The 19,988-nt window shown below is 37.6% G+C and overlaps 1 protein-coding gene across 5 annotated transcripts in view; it reads left to right on the forward strand.

Moving 5' to 3' along the window:
• Positions 1-19,988, forward strand: part of Alg12 (Alg12 alpha-1,6-mannosyltransferase) — a 101,688-nt gene that overhangs the window by 57,699 nt on the left and 24,001 nt on the right. For 3 of the 5 annotated variants that reach the window (XM_067111377.1, XM_067111379.1, XM_067111378.1), the window contains exon 7: positions 5,491-5,717. The exons of the other annotated variants lie outside the window; for them this stretch is intronic. In XM_067111377.1, coding sequence (XP_066967478.1) covers positions 5,491-5,717 — 227 coding nt within the window. The remainder of the gene's footprint in view (positions 1-5,490; positions 5,718-19,988) is intronic. 5 annotated transcript variants of the gene reach the window in all.

The following is a 19,988-nucleotide window of genomic DNA, read 5'->3' on the forward strand; positions in this document are numbered from 1 at the left end:
GCAAGTTTCTCTTCATGTATTCCCTAATATCTTCTATTATGTCTTTCCAATGAACATCATAGTCTTTGGAAGCTTGAATTTAAGTCAGTGACCCTTGACGACTTGTCCCATGAATAGGTTTCACCTTCTAAATAATAATAATAATAATAATAATAATAATAATAATAATAATAATAAATACAGTACCTATTATTTTGGGGATATAGAGATAGTGTGTGGTTTACCCTTAAAGTATACCTCAATGTACTTTGGATAAATCATAGGAAGACAGGAATAGTTTTCCTTGGGGTATTTTATTTTTCATTAACTTGAAAGGTTAACTCAGTCAGTTTAGTGACTATGCATAGTTGTTTTGGGACTGGACCTAATTCTGGTCAACATTTGTTCAGTCTAGCTATAAGAACTTTAGCACTAACTTTTTTCTCATTTTGTGATTATGTCTAGATTTCTCATGGACTAACATACACATCCCCACAGCTGCATTCATCATTGAGAACACTGGAGCATACATCAACTCTCCCATCTTCTCTCTTGAAAAATACACCATTCCTTCACACAACACAAATCTCCCGGCATTTACTCAACAACAAAGGCCATCTTCTTCCAGATACTCCCTCGCTAATACATGTCTTCAATTCACTCCCTACCAAACACTTCCATTGCATCTCCTCAACATCCTCTGTTATTATCAATTCATTCTTCACTATATCCTCCTCCTCAATCACACTCCTATCATTCATTCTCACAAACCTGGCCATATTAACTGCCTAACTTTGAACTTTCCCTATTACAGCCTCATCTTTCAACAGAACTCCTTTCCCAACACCCACTACCAATCCGTTCTTCCTCAAGAAATCTATCCCTCCATACCAGAGGGCTCATCAAGGCAAACCCCCTTCACACTTAGTTTCCCTGGGGTTGGAGTTTGGAATGGCAGACTTCCTTCATGTGAGCGTCCATTCCACATCCTTCACACTTACTCAGAGGGTTCTTACATGTCCTGGCAAAATGCCCACTCATTCCACAGTTTCCACAACGGTTTCCACTTACTCCAACTCTCCTTCCACTCTGGCAGTCTCTCACTTGATGTCTCACCTTTCCACGGCCGAAGTACTTCATCTTCTGCGCTTGTGGGCAATCCAACAACATATGCCCTCTCTTTCCACAGCCACAACATTTGCCATTGGCCCATCTGCAATCCGCTTTCACATGCCCAGCCCTCCTATACCTGTAACACTCCTTATCACTACTACTCATTCCCATCTGACTTCCCCTTATACTCCCATTCGCTCTACTTACACTTCCACTCCTAATCCTCTCTTGGCTTGTGCTCCAGTTTCTTTTCCCATTATTCCCCACATTCACTTGCACATTCTTTCTTCCTCTTTCCATCTGGTCTCTCCTACACTTCTCCAACAAAGCCCACATCACTTCTATCTCCTCACTCACCAAAGCATCCTTGGATCTCTAAAACATCCTCCCAATTTAAGCTCTTCCCCGACCACCGTTTCCGATCTTTTTTCTTCTCATTCAAAGTTACCTTAATCTTCTCTGGAATGGTGGCCAAGAACTTCCACATGAGGTGCTTGTTTTCGTCAATTCCTTCCTCTCCATACTTCCTTCTGGCTAAAGCTTCTAACCTATGGACATACAAGCCTGCTTCCTCTCCGGCTTTCATCTTCGCCTCCTCGAACCTATCATCCTTCATGTATACAACACTTCCTTTCATTTTCTTCATCTGCCTTATTACTCTAGCCTTCACGGACTCATACCCTAGCTCACCCTCACATATGCTTCTATAACACATCTTTAACTGCCCATCCAAGAACACTCCAGTTGCTTCATCCACACACTTTCATTCTCCCCATACTTCTGCCTACAATACTTCTCATACATGCCAAAAAACTCACATACTGTATGTCTATTCTCTTCCCGATGCAAAATTTCTCAGTCGGGAACCTTCCTCCGGAACACTGGTTTGGCCCCTTTCACCTCTGCCTCACTGAAACCTTTACCACTACTACTACTTACAACTTCCACTCTTCCAACTATTCTCAACTAACGATTCGGAGCTACCCCTCCAAATCTGGGAACTTGACTCCTCTTTCCTCACACCTCTCTCCTTTCATGTTATCTTCTTCTTTCCCTTTCTTACTTTTCTCCTCTTCACCACTTCACTCACCTCACTCATACAGCCTTCATCCATGGCATGTACTTCCCTTCCTTTCTGAGGGATTTTCTCCTCTGCACCTTTTACCTCATCGTTCTTACTTCCATTCCCAAAGTCGGGCCCACTCTTAGCCATTTCAGCCATCTTCTTCTCCATCGCCTCCATTCTTGTAACCAATTTACTTTCTCCTACCTGGGCTTTCTCATCCATCATCTCCATTCTTGCAAGCAATTTAGTTTCCCTTACCTGTTCTTCCCCTAACTTATCCTGCATGCTGACCATCATGCACATCAGCCTAACCAACCTCTGCGTCCAGCCTTGCTCCCTCCACTGGACCCAACGCCTTCCAAACCTGCTCCCTCCGCCATCTCCAGTTATGTACCCCACTCTTACTTTACTATCAAAGGCCCCACATTGGGCACCAAAATTATGTAGGGGCTTTTTATTGTACACAGTTTGGCAGTATGATGGGAACAAACATATAGGTTTTAAATAAAACTCAACTTTCCTCACCTAATTTATTACCTTAATACTACAATGGTTGTAATAAAACCTTAATAGGATTGATAAATTTTAATCCACATAATGGAAACTTACCTAACCTTATCACTATAGTTCATGAAAACTTATTCTACTCAGTCTTAATCCTATAGCTCGCCTGCCCTTCTATCTAAAAAAAAACCTTAACCTAATTAATAACCTTAACCTACAGGACTGTAACTTTAGCTATTTCAGTCTTAATATTACCAAAACCACCCGAAACAACCCTAAACCCAATTCCTAACCTAAATCTGTAGTGTTCCCCCCAAACTATGGTCTCTTAGATTTCTTCTTTAGATTGGGAGTTATGGAGGAACAGAAAGAAGAGTGGCCTGGTCAAGTGTTTTTTTTTTCTTTTCTGCAATCTGGCAGCTTTGCATTCTCTATGTTCCTTATCACTTCTCTGCCTTATTCCTTCTCTATTTGCAACAGCTCTTCTACAGTAATTGTCCTCTCATATAATATTCTAATCCGTTATCCTCTGAAATAAATCCACTGAATCAGTTTCTGCACATTTTATTGTTTCATCAGATTCTACAGCCACGAGGTAGGCCAACAACAACTCCAACACAGACTTTTCACCACAGTTCCCGTCAGTAGATAACTATTCCCAAATGGCCTCTGCTAAGGAAGCATCCTAACTTCTCAAGCTGCTAACACATCGGGTTGAAGGGGAGTAAGTCACTCTGTCCTGGCACACTTAGCAATTTGCAAGTAAAAAAAAGAAAAAACAACATGAACCCTTCCAGCTCTCATTAAAAAAAATATAAAAAAAAAAAAAAAAAAATAAATTTCATCACATAAACCCAAACTTCAAAATGCCACCACAAAGTAATCCACAAAACATTGTATATATCAAACAAAAGGATACTCAGCTGCTTTCTAAACAATCACAACTGCCAAAATCAACATAATGCAATGGGCTTTATCAAACTATAGTCTCTGGAACAGCAGCAAATCACAGAGCCAGAAAACCAAAAACACCTTGAGGGGGAATTACCTTGTCATAGCCAATTAGGTTATAGCCTACCAAACCTAGGCTAGATTGGCTTCTTAACAGCCAATAAAACAGAGCTACCTTAACTGGTAAACACTATCTTGTAATCACTAAGATAAAGAGTATCATGTCACTGCTTCACTCTTTCCCAGGCTACAAGCTCCACCAAGAGGCTAATGGTAACTCCCTTGTTGTCATGTGAAATCTTGCAGGTCCCTGATGCTGACAATTCTCTTTGAAAACAGGCCCAAAAAAGACTGGCAGACATCATCCTGGTGTTGACAGTAGGGTCTGGACATCGTCGCCAAATTGTTATGCACCTTCGATAATTAGACAATGAGAGCCCAGTGTTCCATAACACTTCATGTCTGAAACAGCACAATGTGGCAGCTATCAGCCATCTCAGCTTGTATACAACCCTGCCAAAACAGAACAACCATGCATCCACAGGCGCAGTGATACAATACACTCACTTTACTCCTGTAGTTCTGAAACTTTTTACCTCATCAAAGTCCTTGATACTGCTTCCCCTCTCTACCTCATAAAGTTTTATAGAACAATAATTAGTAATTTTTATACAAGTACATAGTAGACAGATCAAGTAGGATTACTGCCGTGGATTTTTCAACTATCAACTGCTTTCATGACTTTGAGTTTGCAGATGACTACAAGAAGTTTTCTGCTTCTCTATTTCAGTTCTGTCTTATCTTTTGCATCTAGTTTAAATTAAACGTATTAAATGGAAATAATAATTACAGTTGAATGAAAAATTATCTTACTAATTGTATGTTAAAACTTTTGGTATTTGTAATTGTCTTTTATTATATTCTAAAAGTATATGTGGATTATAGACAAATATGTCACTAACAAATATGCTGAAGCTATAATATGAGATTATATCAACAGCCACACATTACCCATAAACCCTAATATATCAGACAACTTTATATTTGAAATGAGATTATTATACTGGGCATTTACATATGTTTTTTGAATACTAGTCGTTCTAATATATCTTGTGACAGCTAGCCAGCCTAGTGTGATTATTGTTTTTAGTCCCCAACATCAAGGTTAAAGAAGGGTTTGCTGATCAGTATTATAGTCTAAAATGGAATTGGCATGTTCAGTGGAAAAATGAAATAGTACTGTACTGTCAATTCTGCAAAAAAATGTAGATAAATTAATTAACTATAAAACTTACTTTATGTTCTGGCAGTTGATATAACTTCAAAACTTACCATAAACTCTGCAGCATCATTCATAGGGCAACACATTAATGAGAGATGAGCAGGTGGGTACAGCACACGCTCATTTCCATGTTTCTGCAAGATGGGTACATCATGACAAGTTCAGTTCCTGAACGATTACATCCCAATTTGGCAAAGGGGGCTGCACTCCTAAGTTGCAAGCTTGTCACACATCATGAGTAATTTAATGTAATTTTTAGTAATATATATACTACTGGGATTTTTGGGTTACAAAACATATGTTAGGAGAGACACCAGCCTCCCCTTGCCTATCCCTGGCATTGCCACCAGTCAGGGTTCTTATTCCCTTCCTCTGATCTGAGCTGTTTTAATGCTTCCAGACAGTAGAGGAAATGGTGATATTTTTTCATAAAAATTTCTTCTTGGGTGAATTTTTAGTCACTGCCATTCAGAATATAAAATAGAATGTTCTAGTGAGGCAATGGTTTGTATTGTACCAAACAAATTATGATTTCAAAAAACCTTGATATATACATTTGAATTTCCAAATATTGTATCCTTAACATACTTGTCAGACATCTCCCTTTTTATGGTATTGGTATTCAGCGCTACCTCGGGCTCTTGGCCTAAGTCTTCCTTTAATACCAGTGGGAGTGGTTTTAGATAAGCGAGTGCGAGTTTTGGTAACTCCAGCAATAATATTTGTGACTGCTTATTCCTTTTTACCACACAAGGAGCTTCGTTTTATTATATATGTCATCCCACTATTAAATGTTGCTGTAGCTCGAGCATGCCATTACCTGTAAGTATGCCATTTCTTTATTATAAGTTGCAAGATAAGTACAATTTAATTAGTAAATTTAAATACATATTTTAATCATTACTGTGTAGAATGGGGTTATGATTAATCTGAAATTGGATGTAGCGTATTTTTAGTTTGCTGGTTATCCTCTGGAGTTATGAGTCACAGTTATCATCTGTCATGTTCATTAGAGTATTTCTGTATAGAGTATTACCCCTAGAATAAAAACAAATCCCTGTGTACCAAGAAAATCCAGGATATATATATTTAAACTTTCATAATCTTATATATTATTTACTCTAGTGGTGGCTAATGACCATTTATAAGGCCTGTATAATACTTCCATTCTGTGTTGCAACCTAGCCTGTTGTGTACCTATGCTGTAGTAATATTTATATTTTTGAATATGTTGACTAGGGCCTATTTCATTCCATCTGTGTACTCACTGATGTAGGTTTTAGGTAGATGTAGCAATATGCATAGCTGACTCTTGATTGGCTGAAAATAATGTTTTTAATATTGTGGGCTTGCTGTGATGAAGGTGAAAACTATTTCTTCAGTAATACATCTGAATGCCTTTGTGGACAAAGAACTCTCACGCCTTCTTATTGAGATCATAAACATGCTGAATTATTATATCATTAATGACAAGTTTGTAACACAGTCTACTCAGGTCAAATGCAAACAAATCATGAGCTTTAAATCATTATTTTTTATCTTGTAGGTAAATAAAAAGACTGCTGGCTATGCGAGTGCAAATAAAAGTTTATATTTTAATAATTTGTTGCATGTAAATTACATGAGTAGGTTAATTTTTGAAAAACTAGACCCCCACTTTTTCACGGGGATAAGTTCCAGAACCCACTGCTGAAATGCAAAATCCCCTCTAAAAACGCTTATGACCGCCAAGTACCCTGTACCCCTTAATCTAAAATGCTTATAACTGCACATTTTAACAGTTCACTGCCTAATTTATTAGTTCAAACAAAAATATACCTTAAATTATCATGCTACGACAATCTAATATCATTTCAAACAAAAATACACCCCAAACCATCATCCCAAAACACAAAACACCCACAATCATCTGACATTACCCTCCTACAACTATTACTCTTAAGTATATACACCCTATAACATGCTTATAACCCCTATTTTAAATGTTCATCGCCCAACTTGACAGTTCAAACAAAAATATACCTCAGACTATCATCCCAAAACACCCTAATATCATTTCAAAGTCGTCTTATAATATTACCTACCCGCCTACAACTGTTACTCTTAAGTATCCCCCATAATTCAGACTCGCACATTTTTTTTTTTTTCCCTAACGTAACTTTGCACATCATCTACTGTACTGTGCATAATCTATGCACAATTTATTGATATTTTGCTGTGTTGTAAGATGATTTTGAAATGTTTACATATTTTATGATAGTACAGTAGTAAGAAGCTGGAGGTAGGAAACTATTGAGTGCTGGACAGGACTCCTCATTAACATTGATAAGACCATGAAAGAGGGAAGATCCAAGCTCTTCAGTCCGAAACCTGGCCTACAGCTGAGTGAAAGCTCTATGGCAGAGACTGAGAGCTTGTCACAGCATAGGTAAATGAGGAAATCTGCAACCTGCTGAACAGACAGATTGACTGGAGAAAGACCCTTACCCAGGAGAGGCAGCAATTCTGGAAGTCATTCAACTTGAGGTAAACAAGGAGTAGCAATAGTCATCCTGAAAACAGGGATGGTCAAAATATATTAATCACCCAACAAAACAGGTCGAATGGTAGAAGAGTAATCTCCCAGGTTGTCTAGGGTATTGAAATATGACTCATCACTTCCTGGTGGACTAGATTAGGAGAACAGAAGCTTTCTGTTTAGCCTAGAAGCAAACAGGTTGAGGACAGGAGAACCACAAAATTCTATCTGCCTCTCTGCCACTTGAGGAAGCAAGGACCATTCCATCTCTGCAACTGACCCCAGTAACTAAGCTGGGCTGTCAGAATATTCTGCCTGTATGGAATGTATCTGTTAGACAGCTCAGTGGCATGGTGATCCATCCACTCATGCATCTACAAATGGTAATTTGGAAAGCAGTCACCTCAGTTGTGATGATGGTAATCAACACTAACAAGTGACCTATCAACTGTTACTAGAAAACTTGCAGGGCTAGCAATACTTCCTGAATTTCTGGAACATTGATATACAGAAGAGGTGTGTCTTGTGCCTACACACCTGCAATGAATGAACCTCTCAGGTGTGCTGCCTGGTCCCCCTTCAGTGCATCTGTGAATGTCTGCTTTTTGGAAGAAGAGCTCAGAGAAACTCTTCTTTAGGGGTTTCCATCATTATGTCACCATGTTAGAACCTCCCTATTCCTCGCTCAGTGGCGCAAGGTAAGAGGAGAGGTTGTGTGGTGCTGCCCAGTGATGCTTCAACTACTACTGAACTGAGAGCAGGTGAATCTGCCTGTGCAAAACAAGCTTCTGCAAGGCAACAGGTAGCTGAGCACAACCTGCCAAAGCCAAGCTGTTGTTCCTGCCAGGATAGGAAGCAGTGTGAATACCTCTCATCAGACATGAGTCTGATGGAAAAACCTAACCTCGCTCTTCCTGAGTCCAGCAGCATACCCAGGTGCTTTAATATTTGGGTGTGAGATCCATCTTCTCCAAGTGTACTATGATCCCTTCCTCATGGGTAAAGAGAATACGAGGTCTATGTTTTGGAAAAAAAGCATTTCAGAGGATGCCAGGACTAACCAACTGACCAGGTATTGCAGCAAGTTTATACATTGTGAATGGGTTCAAACCAAAACCAAGGTGAGAACTATTGGGAAAACCTTTAGGGCTGTCATCAATTAAAAATAGAGCATTTTGTAGTGGTAGATAGTTATTGCAGATAAATTGGAAGTGCTTCTGAGAATTCTGATGGTTGGATATTTGGAAATACATGCCCCTTAGAGCTGTCAGAAGTATGAAGTCCTCTAAGATGGAATACAGCTGAGTGTGTGCTGTTTCCATGTAAAACTGTTCCATCTAAAACTGAGTGTACAGCACAGACTTGTTCAAAGTTGGAAGATTGATGAGAGGACTTGTATGACTTATAGCACCTTTCTTCATCATTGCCTTCACCTCCAACAAGGGGCTAGAGATTTTGGAGAATCTGGAGGGAGAGAACTGAAGAGTATTGGTGTCTGCAAGAGGGGAGGGCAGTGGTCCTTGAAAGGAATTTGGTTGCCACCCCAAAGGCCAAAAATTGTCCAGGGCTCTTTTTCCTGTTTATCACCAGTGGGAAGACAGGCATCCCCCTTCTTGTGGCAGTAGGGGAATGCAGTCACCACCCTTAGCAACCCCCTCCTTTGATTATAAAATGCCAATGAGCCATCCAACATCTCTATTGCCTGTTTTGCCATCATTGACTTTACTACATTGTCCAAAGCATAAAGCCCCATGATTTCTGACAATAGGAATTAAAAGTACTGGCTGCAGTGTGACTTGTTGCCTTGTTCTTAATAATATCCATAACCAAATCCTGAGTTCCTGTGTGCTTCAACAATCTCTAGAATTTCAGGAGAAAATTCTGTTGCAGAAGGGTCAGCTGGAGGGCACTTTCTTCACCTTTGACCATCCTTTATTGGTGACTAGTTCCAGGAAACGCTGTACATCCGGATATGAAAGGGAGACTACCAATCTCAAATGGAGCTGATCAGACTGGTGTCAAAGGATGACATTAGATGGCATTGGTACTGTGGTCAGATTAGGATCATAGATTCCCTTACACTTCTCATGGCTGTCATGGTAGCAGTTGAGCCTAATCTGGTCAATAAAATTGTTCCTAACTTGTTCCCAGGCATAAAGAAGTTGATCACATCAGCCACATGAAGATCCTTTATATTGGATGAGGACAAGAGGTCAGAGAATTTTATGTTGCTGTATCATCGTTGTGGTGACATTGGTGAGGAAGTACAGCTCCATCCAAAGAGTGAGGACTGAAGCTTTACCAATAGAGGCACCCTTCCTTTTAGCCTTTGCAATGTCATCCAATGTCTTAGCTTCCTCTGACAAGAGGGTGTTGTTCCTGCTAATACCAATTCTTGTCTGTTAGCCATGTTGAGGAACTCACAGCATAAGTTCATTGTAATATCCATATCTATTGCCATGATGCTAACTGGAGGAAGTGAGAAAGAAGACCATGATGCCTAACCTGACAGTGGACAGTCATTGTTAGAATCTCTGTCAACTTATTGGTTGGTTCCATTGTTAGAATCAACTATCTGACAGTATGTCCATTGTCTTTGGCTATAGGTATGTTGAGGACTAACACTGAAGTCCTCTTGGGCATTGTCTGTCCAGAACATGCAGCAAATGATCTGCTTTACAAAGTTTCTACTGTATGTTATAAGTTTTGCATATCTGAGAAGGATTCCTCATCTTGTTCCAAGGAAGAATCAAGTGCATCATTACTTAATGAAGTTGCTATAAAAATTCTGTATGTTTAAAGTCAAACATTGTCTTCTTAGCTGGGACATCCAACAACCTGGTTTCAAGAACTTCTCTATCAGGTTATCTGTCTGGGATCACAGAAACTTTGCTAATTCTTCCTATAAGTGAATGTTTTATGGTCATTGCTTTCTGTTGAAGGTGTGGCCCTGCCGCTTTATCAGTAGGGTTAACACTCCTGCATACATGAGTCTGTTTGCCCATGTGACTATGTTCCTGCTGTGTCTCAATCTTGTGATCATGTCTTGCTGCAGAGCCTCTGCTCTGATTGCAGTCATGGTCAATGATTATCCATGCGGTACCTAGTTTGGTGCTATTTATTCCTGTTTATGTTTACATCATTGTCTTGTGAACTTATCATTCAGAGATTTCTCAGCAAAATGCATGTCTAACAAGACAGCTTAGTAAGTGGATAGGCGGGTAAGGAAGTCAGGTAAGTTGAGGGGTTACTGTTGTTATAAAATCTGAACTCTAATTCTACCAACTCATATCAGCATAATAAACACAAAAACTATGGTAATTAACTTTAGTGAACCCATGGCTCCTAAGGTATGTTATGTGCACAAGACTACCACCGCTCTTCTTCTCTCTGTTAGACTAAAGACTGCAGTGTCTAGATCATTTGAAAACCACAGATGTAAGTGATGTTTTAGTGGTGAAACAATTGTGCATTTCTAGAAGTTTTCCATGATTCTTATATTGCAGCCTTTATCACTCTATTCATGTAATTTGCTCAGCTTTATTTATGAATAATTAAGATAATTATTGTGTAAGAGCCCATACAACAAATGAATTTCTTTCTGAATTTCACAGAAGGTATCATGAAGTTAAGTGTGCATTTAAGTGGGACCAAGTAACTTGTGTGAGGTCTGTGGCTCATCTGCTGCTTGTCTTCACTCCCCACTTGGCTTTAATTGCAAAAGGAAACATGAATGCTCTTAATTTCATCCTATGTTATCCCATCATCTCTTAAAGCCAATACAGAATAGTGCTCTTCAGATATTTTAGCTCAATGAAGGTATATTCATCGTGCAGCTAATAATTAGCAAGCAGCAAATGAAGCTACATACAGTGTTCTCTTTGTTAGACACTTAACTTATTCATGAATTTCAGTCATATATAACCATCAAGTACCAATGTCATATTAACCCTTAAACGCTGAGCCTCTATTTACAAAAACGTCTCCCGTATGCCGGCGGCGTTCGGTGAGTTAGCGCCGAAGCGGAAAAAAAGTTTTTTTGAAAAAATCACAGCACGCTTAGTTTTTAAGATTAAGAGTTCATTTTTGGCTCCTTTTTTTGTCATTGCCTGAAGTTTAGTATGCAACCATCAGAAATGAAAAAAAATATCATTATCATATATAAATATTGAAATATGTGACAGCGCAAAAAAATTTTTCATATATAATTTTATACAAATCGCGCTGTGAGCAAAACGGTTAAAGCTAACGGGTTATTTTGTTTTTCTTTGTATTGTACACTAAATTGCGATGATTTTGGTAAATAACAAATTATAAAACGATCAAAGCAACACAGAGAAAATATTATCACAAAATGATGCATGAATTCGTAACGTGCAGATGTAAAAAAAATGTTTTTTTCAAAAATTCACCATAAATTTAAATATTGTGCTAGAGACTTCCCATTTGTTGAAAAATGAAGCTAATTGATTAAATATTACTAGACTGTAAGTGTTTTAGCTTACAATTGCAGTTTTCGACCATTTCGGTCGAGTTAAAGTTGACCGAAAGTCGAATTTTTTCTATTTATCGTGATTTATATGAAAATATTTCAAAACTGATAAAAGCTACAACCATGAGTTATTTGCTGTTGTATTGTACATGAAATTGCGCACATTTTCATATATAAAACTTTATGTAACGACTAATATAAAATGGTGCAAGCATTACGACAACGTGATTTAAAGAATTTCTGAGATGTTCGCCGAGTTACATGCAGAGACGTAAGGAAAATGTTTTTTCAAGAATTCACCATAAATCGAAATATTGTGCTAGAGACTTCCAATTTATTGCAAAATGAAGGTAAACGATTGAATATTACTAGAATGTAAGAGTTTTAGCTTACAATTGCGTTTTTTACCATTTCGGTCGAGTTAAAGTTAACCAAGGTTGAAATTTTGGCAGTTATTGTGATTTATGTGAAAATATTTCAAAACTGATAAAAGCTACAACCATGAGTTATTTTCTGTTGTATTGTACATGAAATTACACACATTTTCATATATAAAACTTTATGTAACGACTAACATAAAACGGTGCAAACATTACGACAACGTGACGAAAGAATTTCTGAGATGTTCGGCCGAGTTACAGCGCGGACGTAAGGAAAAAGTTTTTTTCAGAAATTGACCATAAATCGAAATATTGTGCTAGAGACTTCCAATTTATTGCAAAATGAAGGTAAATGATTGAATATTACTAGAATGTAAGAGTTTTAGCTTACAATTGCGTTTTTTTACCATTTCAGTCGAGTTAAAGTTGACCGAAGGTTGAAATTTTGGCAGTTATCGTGATTTATGTGAAAATATTTCCAAACTGATAAAAGCTACAACCATGAGCTATTTTCTGTTGTATTCTAAATGAAATTGCGCACATTTTCATATATAAAAGTTTATGTAACGACTAATGTAAAACGATACAAACATTACGACAACGTGACGAAAGAATTTCTGAGATGTTCGGCCGAGTTACCGTATGCAGACGTAAGGAAAAAGTTTTTTTTTTTTCAGAAATTCACCATAAATCGAAATATTGTGCTAGAGACTTTCAGTTTGTTGCAAAATGAAGGTACATGATTGAATATTACTAGAATGTAAGAGTTTTAGCTTATAATTGCGTTTTTTTACCATTTCGGTCGAGTTAAAGTGGACCGAAGGTTGAAATTTTGGCACTTATCGTGATTTATATGAAAATATTTCAAAACTGATAAAAGCTACAACATGAGTTATTTTCTGTTGTATTCTACATGAAATTGCACACATTTCCATATATAAAACTTTATGTAACGACTAATATAAAACGGTGCAAACATTACGACAAACGTGATGAAAAGAATTTCTGGCGCGACGTAAGGAAAAAGTTTTTTTAAAAATTCACCATAAATCGAAATATTGTGCTAGAGACTTCAATTTGTTGCAAAATGAAGGTAAATGATTGAATATTACTAGAATGTAAGAGTTTTAGCTTACAATTGCGTTTTTCGACCATTTTGGTCGAGTCAAAGTTGACCGAAGGTTGAAATTTTTGTGTAGTCGACGTGACGGTGCGTCCACTCGCACCCAACAGACAATTTTAGTCGACGTATGATACGTCCAGTCGGCGTTTAAGGGTTAATATGAAGGCCTATGGAACACTTGTATTTTAACTGGCTTAAAATATTATTTTTTTTAGCCCTCTTGCGCTTACGGTATGCAAATTATGCCTTGGAGGGAAAAGTGGGGCTCGCACGGAAAAGTTTCCTTATAAAAATCGATACGTCCAAACTATAACTGATGTAGGCTTCTGGTTTGTATTATGATGTCGGCAAATTATTTAATTTTTTCCTAAATCAATAAGAAAATCTTTGCAAGGCTTAGAAATAATGAAAAAAGACGTGAAATTTTTAAGGGAAATCATAAATATTTTGAAATAATCATCAAAAATATAATAATTAGGTTTGGGGAGTTTATTTTATACGTAAATTGTGTGTAAATGTTTGAACTTTCATGTGGAAGCAATCATTTTGCCATAAATGTGTTTGCTAATTGGCTGTTATTGATTAAAAAATGCTAATTTTTTATGGAGTGCAATTTTCAGATTTTCCAGTCTACTTATGGACGTTTCTTATCATACCTAAGTACGGAATAAAGATAGAAAAAAAAAATAAAGGTGGCATTAGAAAGCTGAATAAATTTCCTATAAAATGCACAAAAGAAAGATATTTGTATTGTTGGAATTAAACTGAGCAATTGTTGTTAGATTATGGACAATCTTTTTTTTTATGAAACTATATGGCAACGATTATTATATAGAAAAGTTGATATTTTTACATTTTGCTGTTCAGCACGATAAAGTACAAAGAATGGCCGTTCAAGTGGTATGTAATACATACACATTGAAGTTATTTACAAATTGCACAAACAGGTGTACAAAAAATTATCTATGCATGCATAAATTCCAGCCAAACTACAGAGTTCAACGCATATATATCTGACATTTTTCGTAATTACTCAGTAATAAATAATGCTAGAAAAAAAGTGAAAACTGCAATGGAAAGCTGAATAAATTTCCTATATATAGTAGCTAAAATCAATAGGTGTCCTCAGTAAATAACTGAGCAATTGAAGCTCAAACACGTAAGTTTTGTTTTTTCATGTAAAGTCAATTATTAGCTATAGATTTTATATAGAAACATTGATATTTTTACATTTTGCCGTTCAGCACGATAAAGTGCCGTTCGAATGATATATAATAGATGCATATTGAAGTTATTTACAGATGCACAAACAGGCGTACAAAAAATTATTCATGCACTCATAAAGCCTACGCTGAACTACATGGCTCGACTGGGTTCTTGAGTGCTCATATTTACGCTTACATTTCTCATAATTACTCGGTAATGGATAATGCTAAGAAAAAAGTGAAAATTGCAATGGAAAGCTGAATAAATTTTCTAGAAATAGCCCACATAAAAGCAATAAGTGTTCCCAGAAAAAATTTGAGCAATTGAAGCTGAAAGATGGAAATGTTGTTGAAAGACAGAAATATATGTAAAAAAAAGTAAATTCTTCACTATTTATCTTATCGAAAAACACATGAAATATTCAAAATACTCAACAATCACTTGCAAACACTTATATAACAATAACAAAATCAAAAGCACTTCACAAACGCAGATCAATGATGACAAAAGCAAAATACGTGAGAGCGCTAAATAGACGTGCTGAACTCGCTCAAACAAGAGGTGAAGTGCTCGAGTTGGGGGGAGAACTGTGGCACATTGGCGATACCTATCGGTTTCCTCTTTAGGCTACATTTTCTTGTAGGTTCAAGATCTGCCCACGCAATGGCGCAGTCCTTGTTTTCTTCAGATGACTTTTTTTTTTTTGGGTGAATTTCCCCCGAAAATAACTCACATATGATGCTGGAAATCGCGTCATCGGGGCACCTACGGCAAAAAATTTATTGACGCGGTTTCGCGTCATCGGATCACCAGAGGGTTAAAAGAACTTCTGCTCGCTTTTGGTGTATAATTTATTCATTCATAAGGTAACTTGAAGTGCAAGAATGTGTAGCTAACTTCATGTGCTTTCTGGCCAGAAATTGTTAATATAGAAACAGTAAACCCCTGTATTCGGGTTCTCATGATTCGCGAACTCACCTATTTGCGGATTTCTCTATGGAACATAAATGCTTGCTATTCGCGGAAAATACACCCATTCCCGGTATTTTTCACTGAGAAATATTCACTAATTGCTGTATTTTCATATAATTTTCATGACTAAATGCACTTTTTGTGATAAACTATTAAAATACTCAGCTATAAGCATTTTTAGAGGGTTTTTTTGTGCTTGAACTATCAAAATAGGCAGTTGTAAGTGTTTGTAGAGGGGTTTTAAGTATTCGTGGATTTTAGGTATTCGCAGGGGGGTGCGGTATGCATCCCCTGAGAATAAGGGGGTTTACTGTATGTGAATGCTAGGTGTAATTTATTTAGAGTAAGTAAAGAGATCTAGCACACCTAGGCCTAGGAACAAAATCTTGGTTGTAACAAAAGAATAATTGCATAGGCAAATATTTGTTAGTAAGCCATACTTTTTGAAGTGATTACGAATATAACTTAAAAATCATTTTATTTTTTGAAAATCCAAATATTCCTCCAACAAATATAAAATAAATGTTTTCAAGATAATTTCATTGCCGCTATTCACTGTTGCTCTAATGGTTGCGTCAGACGCCCAGCTCACCCATAAGTTAAATATACCTTAGTTTAACCAGACCACTGAGCTGATTAACAGCTCTCCTAGGGCTGGCCCGAAGGATTAGACTTATTTTACGTAGCTAAGAACTAATTGGTTATCTAGCAACAGGACCTACAGCTTATTGTGGAATCTGAACCACATTATACCGAGAAATGAATTTCTGTCACCAGAAATAAATTCCTCTAATTCTTCATTGGCCGGCCGGAGAGTCGAACATGGGCTCAGCAGAGTGCTAGCCAAGTACGATATCGACCCATCCAAGGAGGAACTCGCTCACCCATTGATAACAGTGGATGCATTCTAGCTACCGTAATACCGTAATACTTTCGTATTTACTTACAGTAAACCCCTCAGATTCCCATTCTCACAGTCTGTGGACTCAGTGATTCGCAGAATTTTCTGTGGAACCTATATATAAATTATTTGTGGGAAAACACCCATTTGCACGCATAGTTCTTCATTGGAGGGGTGGGTAGAGCTCTCGTCTAGCACGCTGTTGGCCCAACATTTGACTCTCCGACCGGCCAATGAAAAATTAGAGGAATTTATTTCTGGTAATAGAAATTCATTTCTCGTCATAATGTGGTTGGGATTCCACAATAAGCTATAGGTCCTGTTGCTAGGTAACCAGTTGGTTCTTAGCCATATAAAATAAATCTAATCCTTTGGGCCAGCCCTAGGAGAGCTGTTAATCAGCCCAGTGGTCTGGTTAAACTAAGATATACTTAACTTCACCTATTCGTAGATTTTTTCATAGAGCAATATTCTGTATTTTCATATTTTTGTTACTAAATACTTTACTGTACCTACATATAAATTTTATGATAAAATAATGATTTACAGTACTAATTTTCAAATAATATTAAATTTAATAAAAGTAAATAATAACATTAAATAATAAACATAATAATTATCTCGTTCTTAAGGAAATGAGAGAATTTTTATGCATATGTAATATGTATGTATTTTTGTATGACAAATAAATGATTTACTAATTTTCAAATATTAATATTAATGTACTGTTACAAACATCTTTTTGTCCATTTGTTTTATGTTTTTTGTATTAATAATTAAATATAAATTGGAGTAACTTGCAAAAGAAATACAGGATGTTTTGTAGAGTAACTGAAATTTCCCATGCCTTGCCCTTTCCAATAATGACAAACCAGGTGTCAAATGAGCAGGTAATTAAGCCCCCTGACCTGACCATATTAATCCTTGCTTGAGGGGAAGATCAGTAGCCTGTTGCACATTTACGCAGACCCTTTGAGAGTTAGCCTATTGTTAACAGTCCCAAGTCAATCTCGTCATGAGATCTCCCTGAGAACCTGCCCCGCCTTGCTTTTACCTGTCACTCCATTAAGGATCCCAAGCTTAACCTGACCCACCTGCTAGTCCCCCAACTTATCCTTGTTCCTCCTCGCTAAGTGTCTTCGCATTGTACCCTTCCTTCCTCGAACCTTTTATTGGCCAACCTTCGACAACCTTTCCAGTTACCTGGCAGGATTAGCAGCATACCTAAGCTGAGGATAATAGATAAACCAATTAAGAAGAAATTGTCAAAACATGACCACCGTCAGCTCCGACGGACCCTCTTTGCTAGTGTATCTGACTAAATCTATCAGCCAAGAAGTCTGTCTGGCCAAGGGCCCTGATTGCACCACCCTAGACTTCCCCCTGATGCTGTCACTCTGAAGGTGGTCCTACCTCACTGCCTTAACCCTCTGCATGCTGATGCCTGTGTAGATCACCAGTGCCCTTTGCTTCATCTGCTCCCTCTGTGGTGGGGGACAGTACTCAACGCAGCTTCCACTGACACCCTACTATGGGAACCCAGCTCTGAATGCCTTAACGTCTTGTCCACAGACTAAGGTAACGTGATTGGAAGTTGATTGTTTGGCCTCACCATTTTAGCCTTATCCTATTTTTCCACCTTTTCTCCTGTTTCCATAGCCTACCTCTTTGCGGTTCTTCCTCAGAGACTCGTGATTTTGACTGTGGTGCTTTGATATTCGATATTCTGGAATACAGGGAGTCTCCGGTTTACGACTGGGGTTCCGTTCTGACACCATGTTGTAAGCTGAAAATCGTCGTAAAACAAAATAATAATTGAAAATTTTAAGAAAACCTTACTTTTAATCCTTCAATATCCTTTGGGTATCTTGAAAATGACGTAACCTGCATTTTTATTGAGAGAGAGAGAGAGAGAGAGAGAGAGAGAGAGAGAGAGAGAGAGAGAGAGAGAGAGAGAGAGAGAGAGAGAGAGAGAGAGAGAGAGAGAGAGAGATGAAATTATATCATTAAATATCATTTCAAAGTCATCTTAAACATTAGTACCTTTTCCAACCAGAGAGAGAGAGAGAGAGAGAATGAATTAACACTACAACTTACATTCAGCCATTCTTGTGCTGGCAGTGCTGGCACGGGCAAGAGAGAGAGAGAGAGAGAGATAGAGGGGTTTATCTCTGTAGTATCTCGAGGAATGTTAATCTATTTCTCTTTACTGTGACTGACAACAACAAAAAATTGTTTTTTTCTTTGTCTTCCAAAGATGTATTATTACCTTTACTACGCATTTTCAAAACACTGTGAACTCACACACACACACACAGTGTGTATATGTAAAGAGACTCAAATTAGCAGTATCTTTTCCTGAGAGAGTAAGGGCTGAACTAAGTATCAATTTATAATATATCTACCCATTTCTCATTCTACCTTTTGGCGAGAGAGGGAGAAATTGATCTTCTACCCTTGGTCAGAAATGTCAAGTAATTTGACATATTTGACAGTTCCACCCCCCCCCCATAGCCTCAAATCTTTGAGCAAAAGACAGGGTGTGATATTTCTTTGTTTAAAAACTGAAATAATTTATTTTAAAAGTGCATAAATGTTGTAATTACAGTATATTATTATTATTATTATTTAATCTTATTAATATTTGAAAATTAGCACTTATTATTAGGTAAGTCATTTATTTATCATACAAACGTGGTTAGTCCTCACCATCTCCCAAAAATTTGTTAAAAAATTCTTGTGCCGTCATTCTCTCTCTCTCTCTTATCTCAGAGAGAGAGAGAGAGAGAGAGAGAGAGAGAGAGAGAGAGAGAGAGAGAGAGAGAGAGAGAGAGAGAGAGAGAGAGAAAATATACTGCGCACCCTCTTTATATTGTATGCAAAGCCCATGAGGTACAAGCTTTGTGGTTGGTTAAAATCCCACCCTTCCTGCCAATACCATGTCGTCAAGGAGGGCGAGAGGGGAAGGAAGGGGTTGTTACAAGTTGTTATTGGCTACTGTCACTCCTTCCGGGGGTTGCTACGAGCTCTGTTATTGGCTACTTCTAATCTCTTGAGCCGATATCATCTCGTCATGAAGCCTACTTTAAAGCAATAAAAAAAATTGTCACACAACCGGTGATGGGAATTTAGTGTATTTTTATGTTTATATACAGTAATCCATATTTCTTTGAAGGATATATATATGCAGCACAGAGAGAGAGAGAGAGAGAGAGAGAGAGAGAGAGAGAGAGAGAGAGAGAGAGAGAGAGAGAGAGAGAGAGAGAGAGAGTATTGTATTATTGTTAAAACTGTTTAACTAGACATATGAGCTGATTAACGGCTCTCATTTTTATTTTAAAAATAAATGCAGTATATACTGTATATGCAAAAAGGCATACAGTATGCTTCAACTGAACATGCACACATTAAATACAGAATCTGTATATTCACTCACTTTAAAACTTTGAGGAGCTGATGAAGGTCCTGCTTCTGGCTCTTCCTCTTCTTCAAAGCCTGTGA

This window comes from Macrobrachium rosenbergii, chromosome 11, assembly GCF_040412425.1.
Source record: "Macrobrachium rosenbergii isolate ZJJX-2024 chromosome 11, ASM4041242v1, whole genome shotgun sequence".
Taxonomy (NCBI): Eukaryota; Metazoa; Arthropoda; class Malacostraca; order Decapoda; family Palaemonidae; genus Macrobrachium; species Macrobrachium rosenbergii.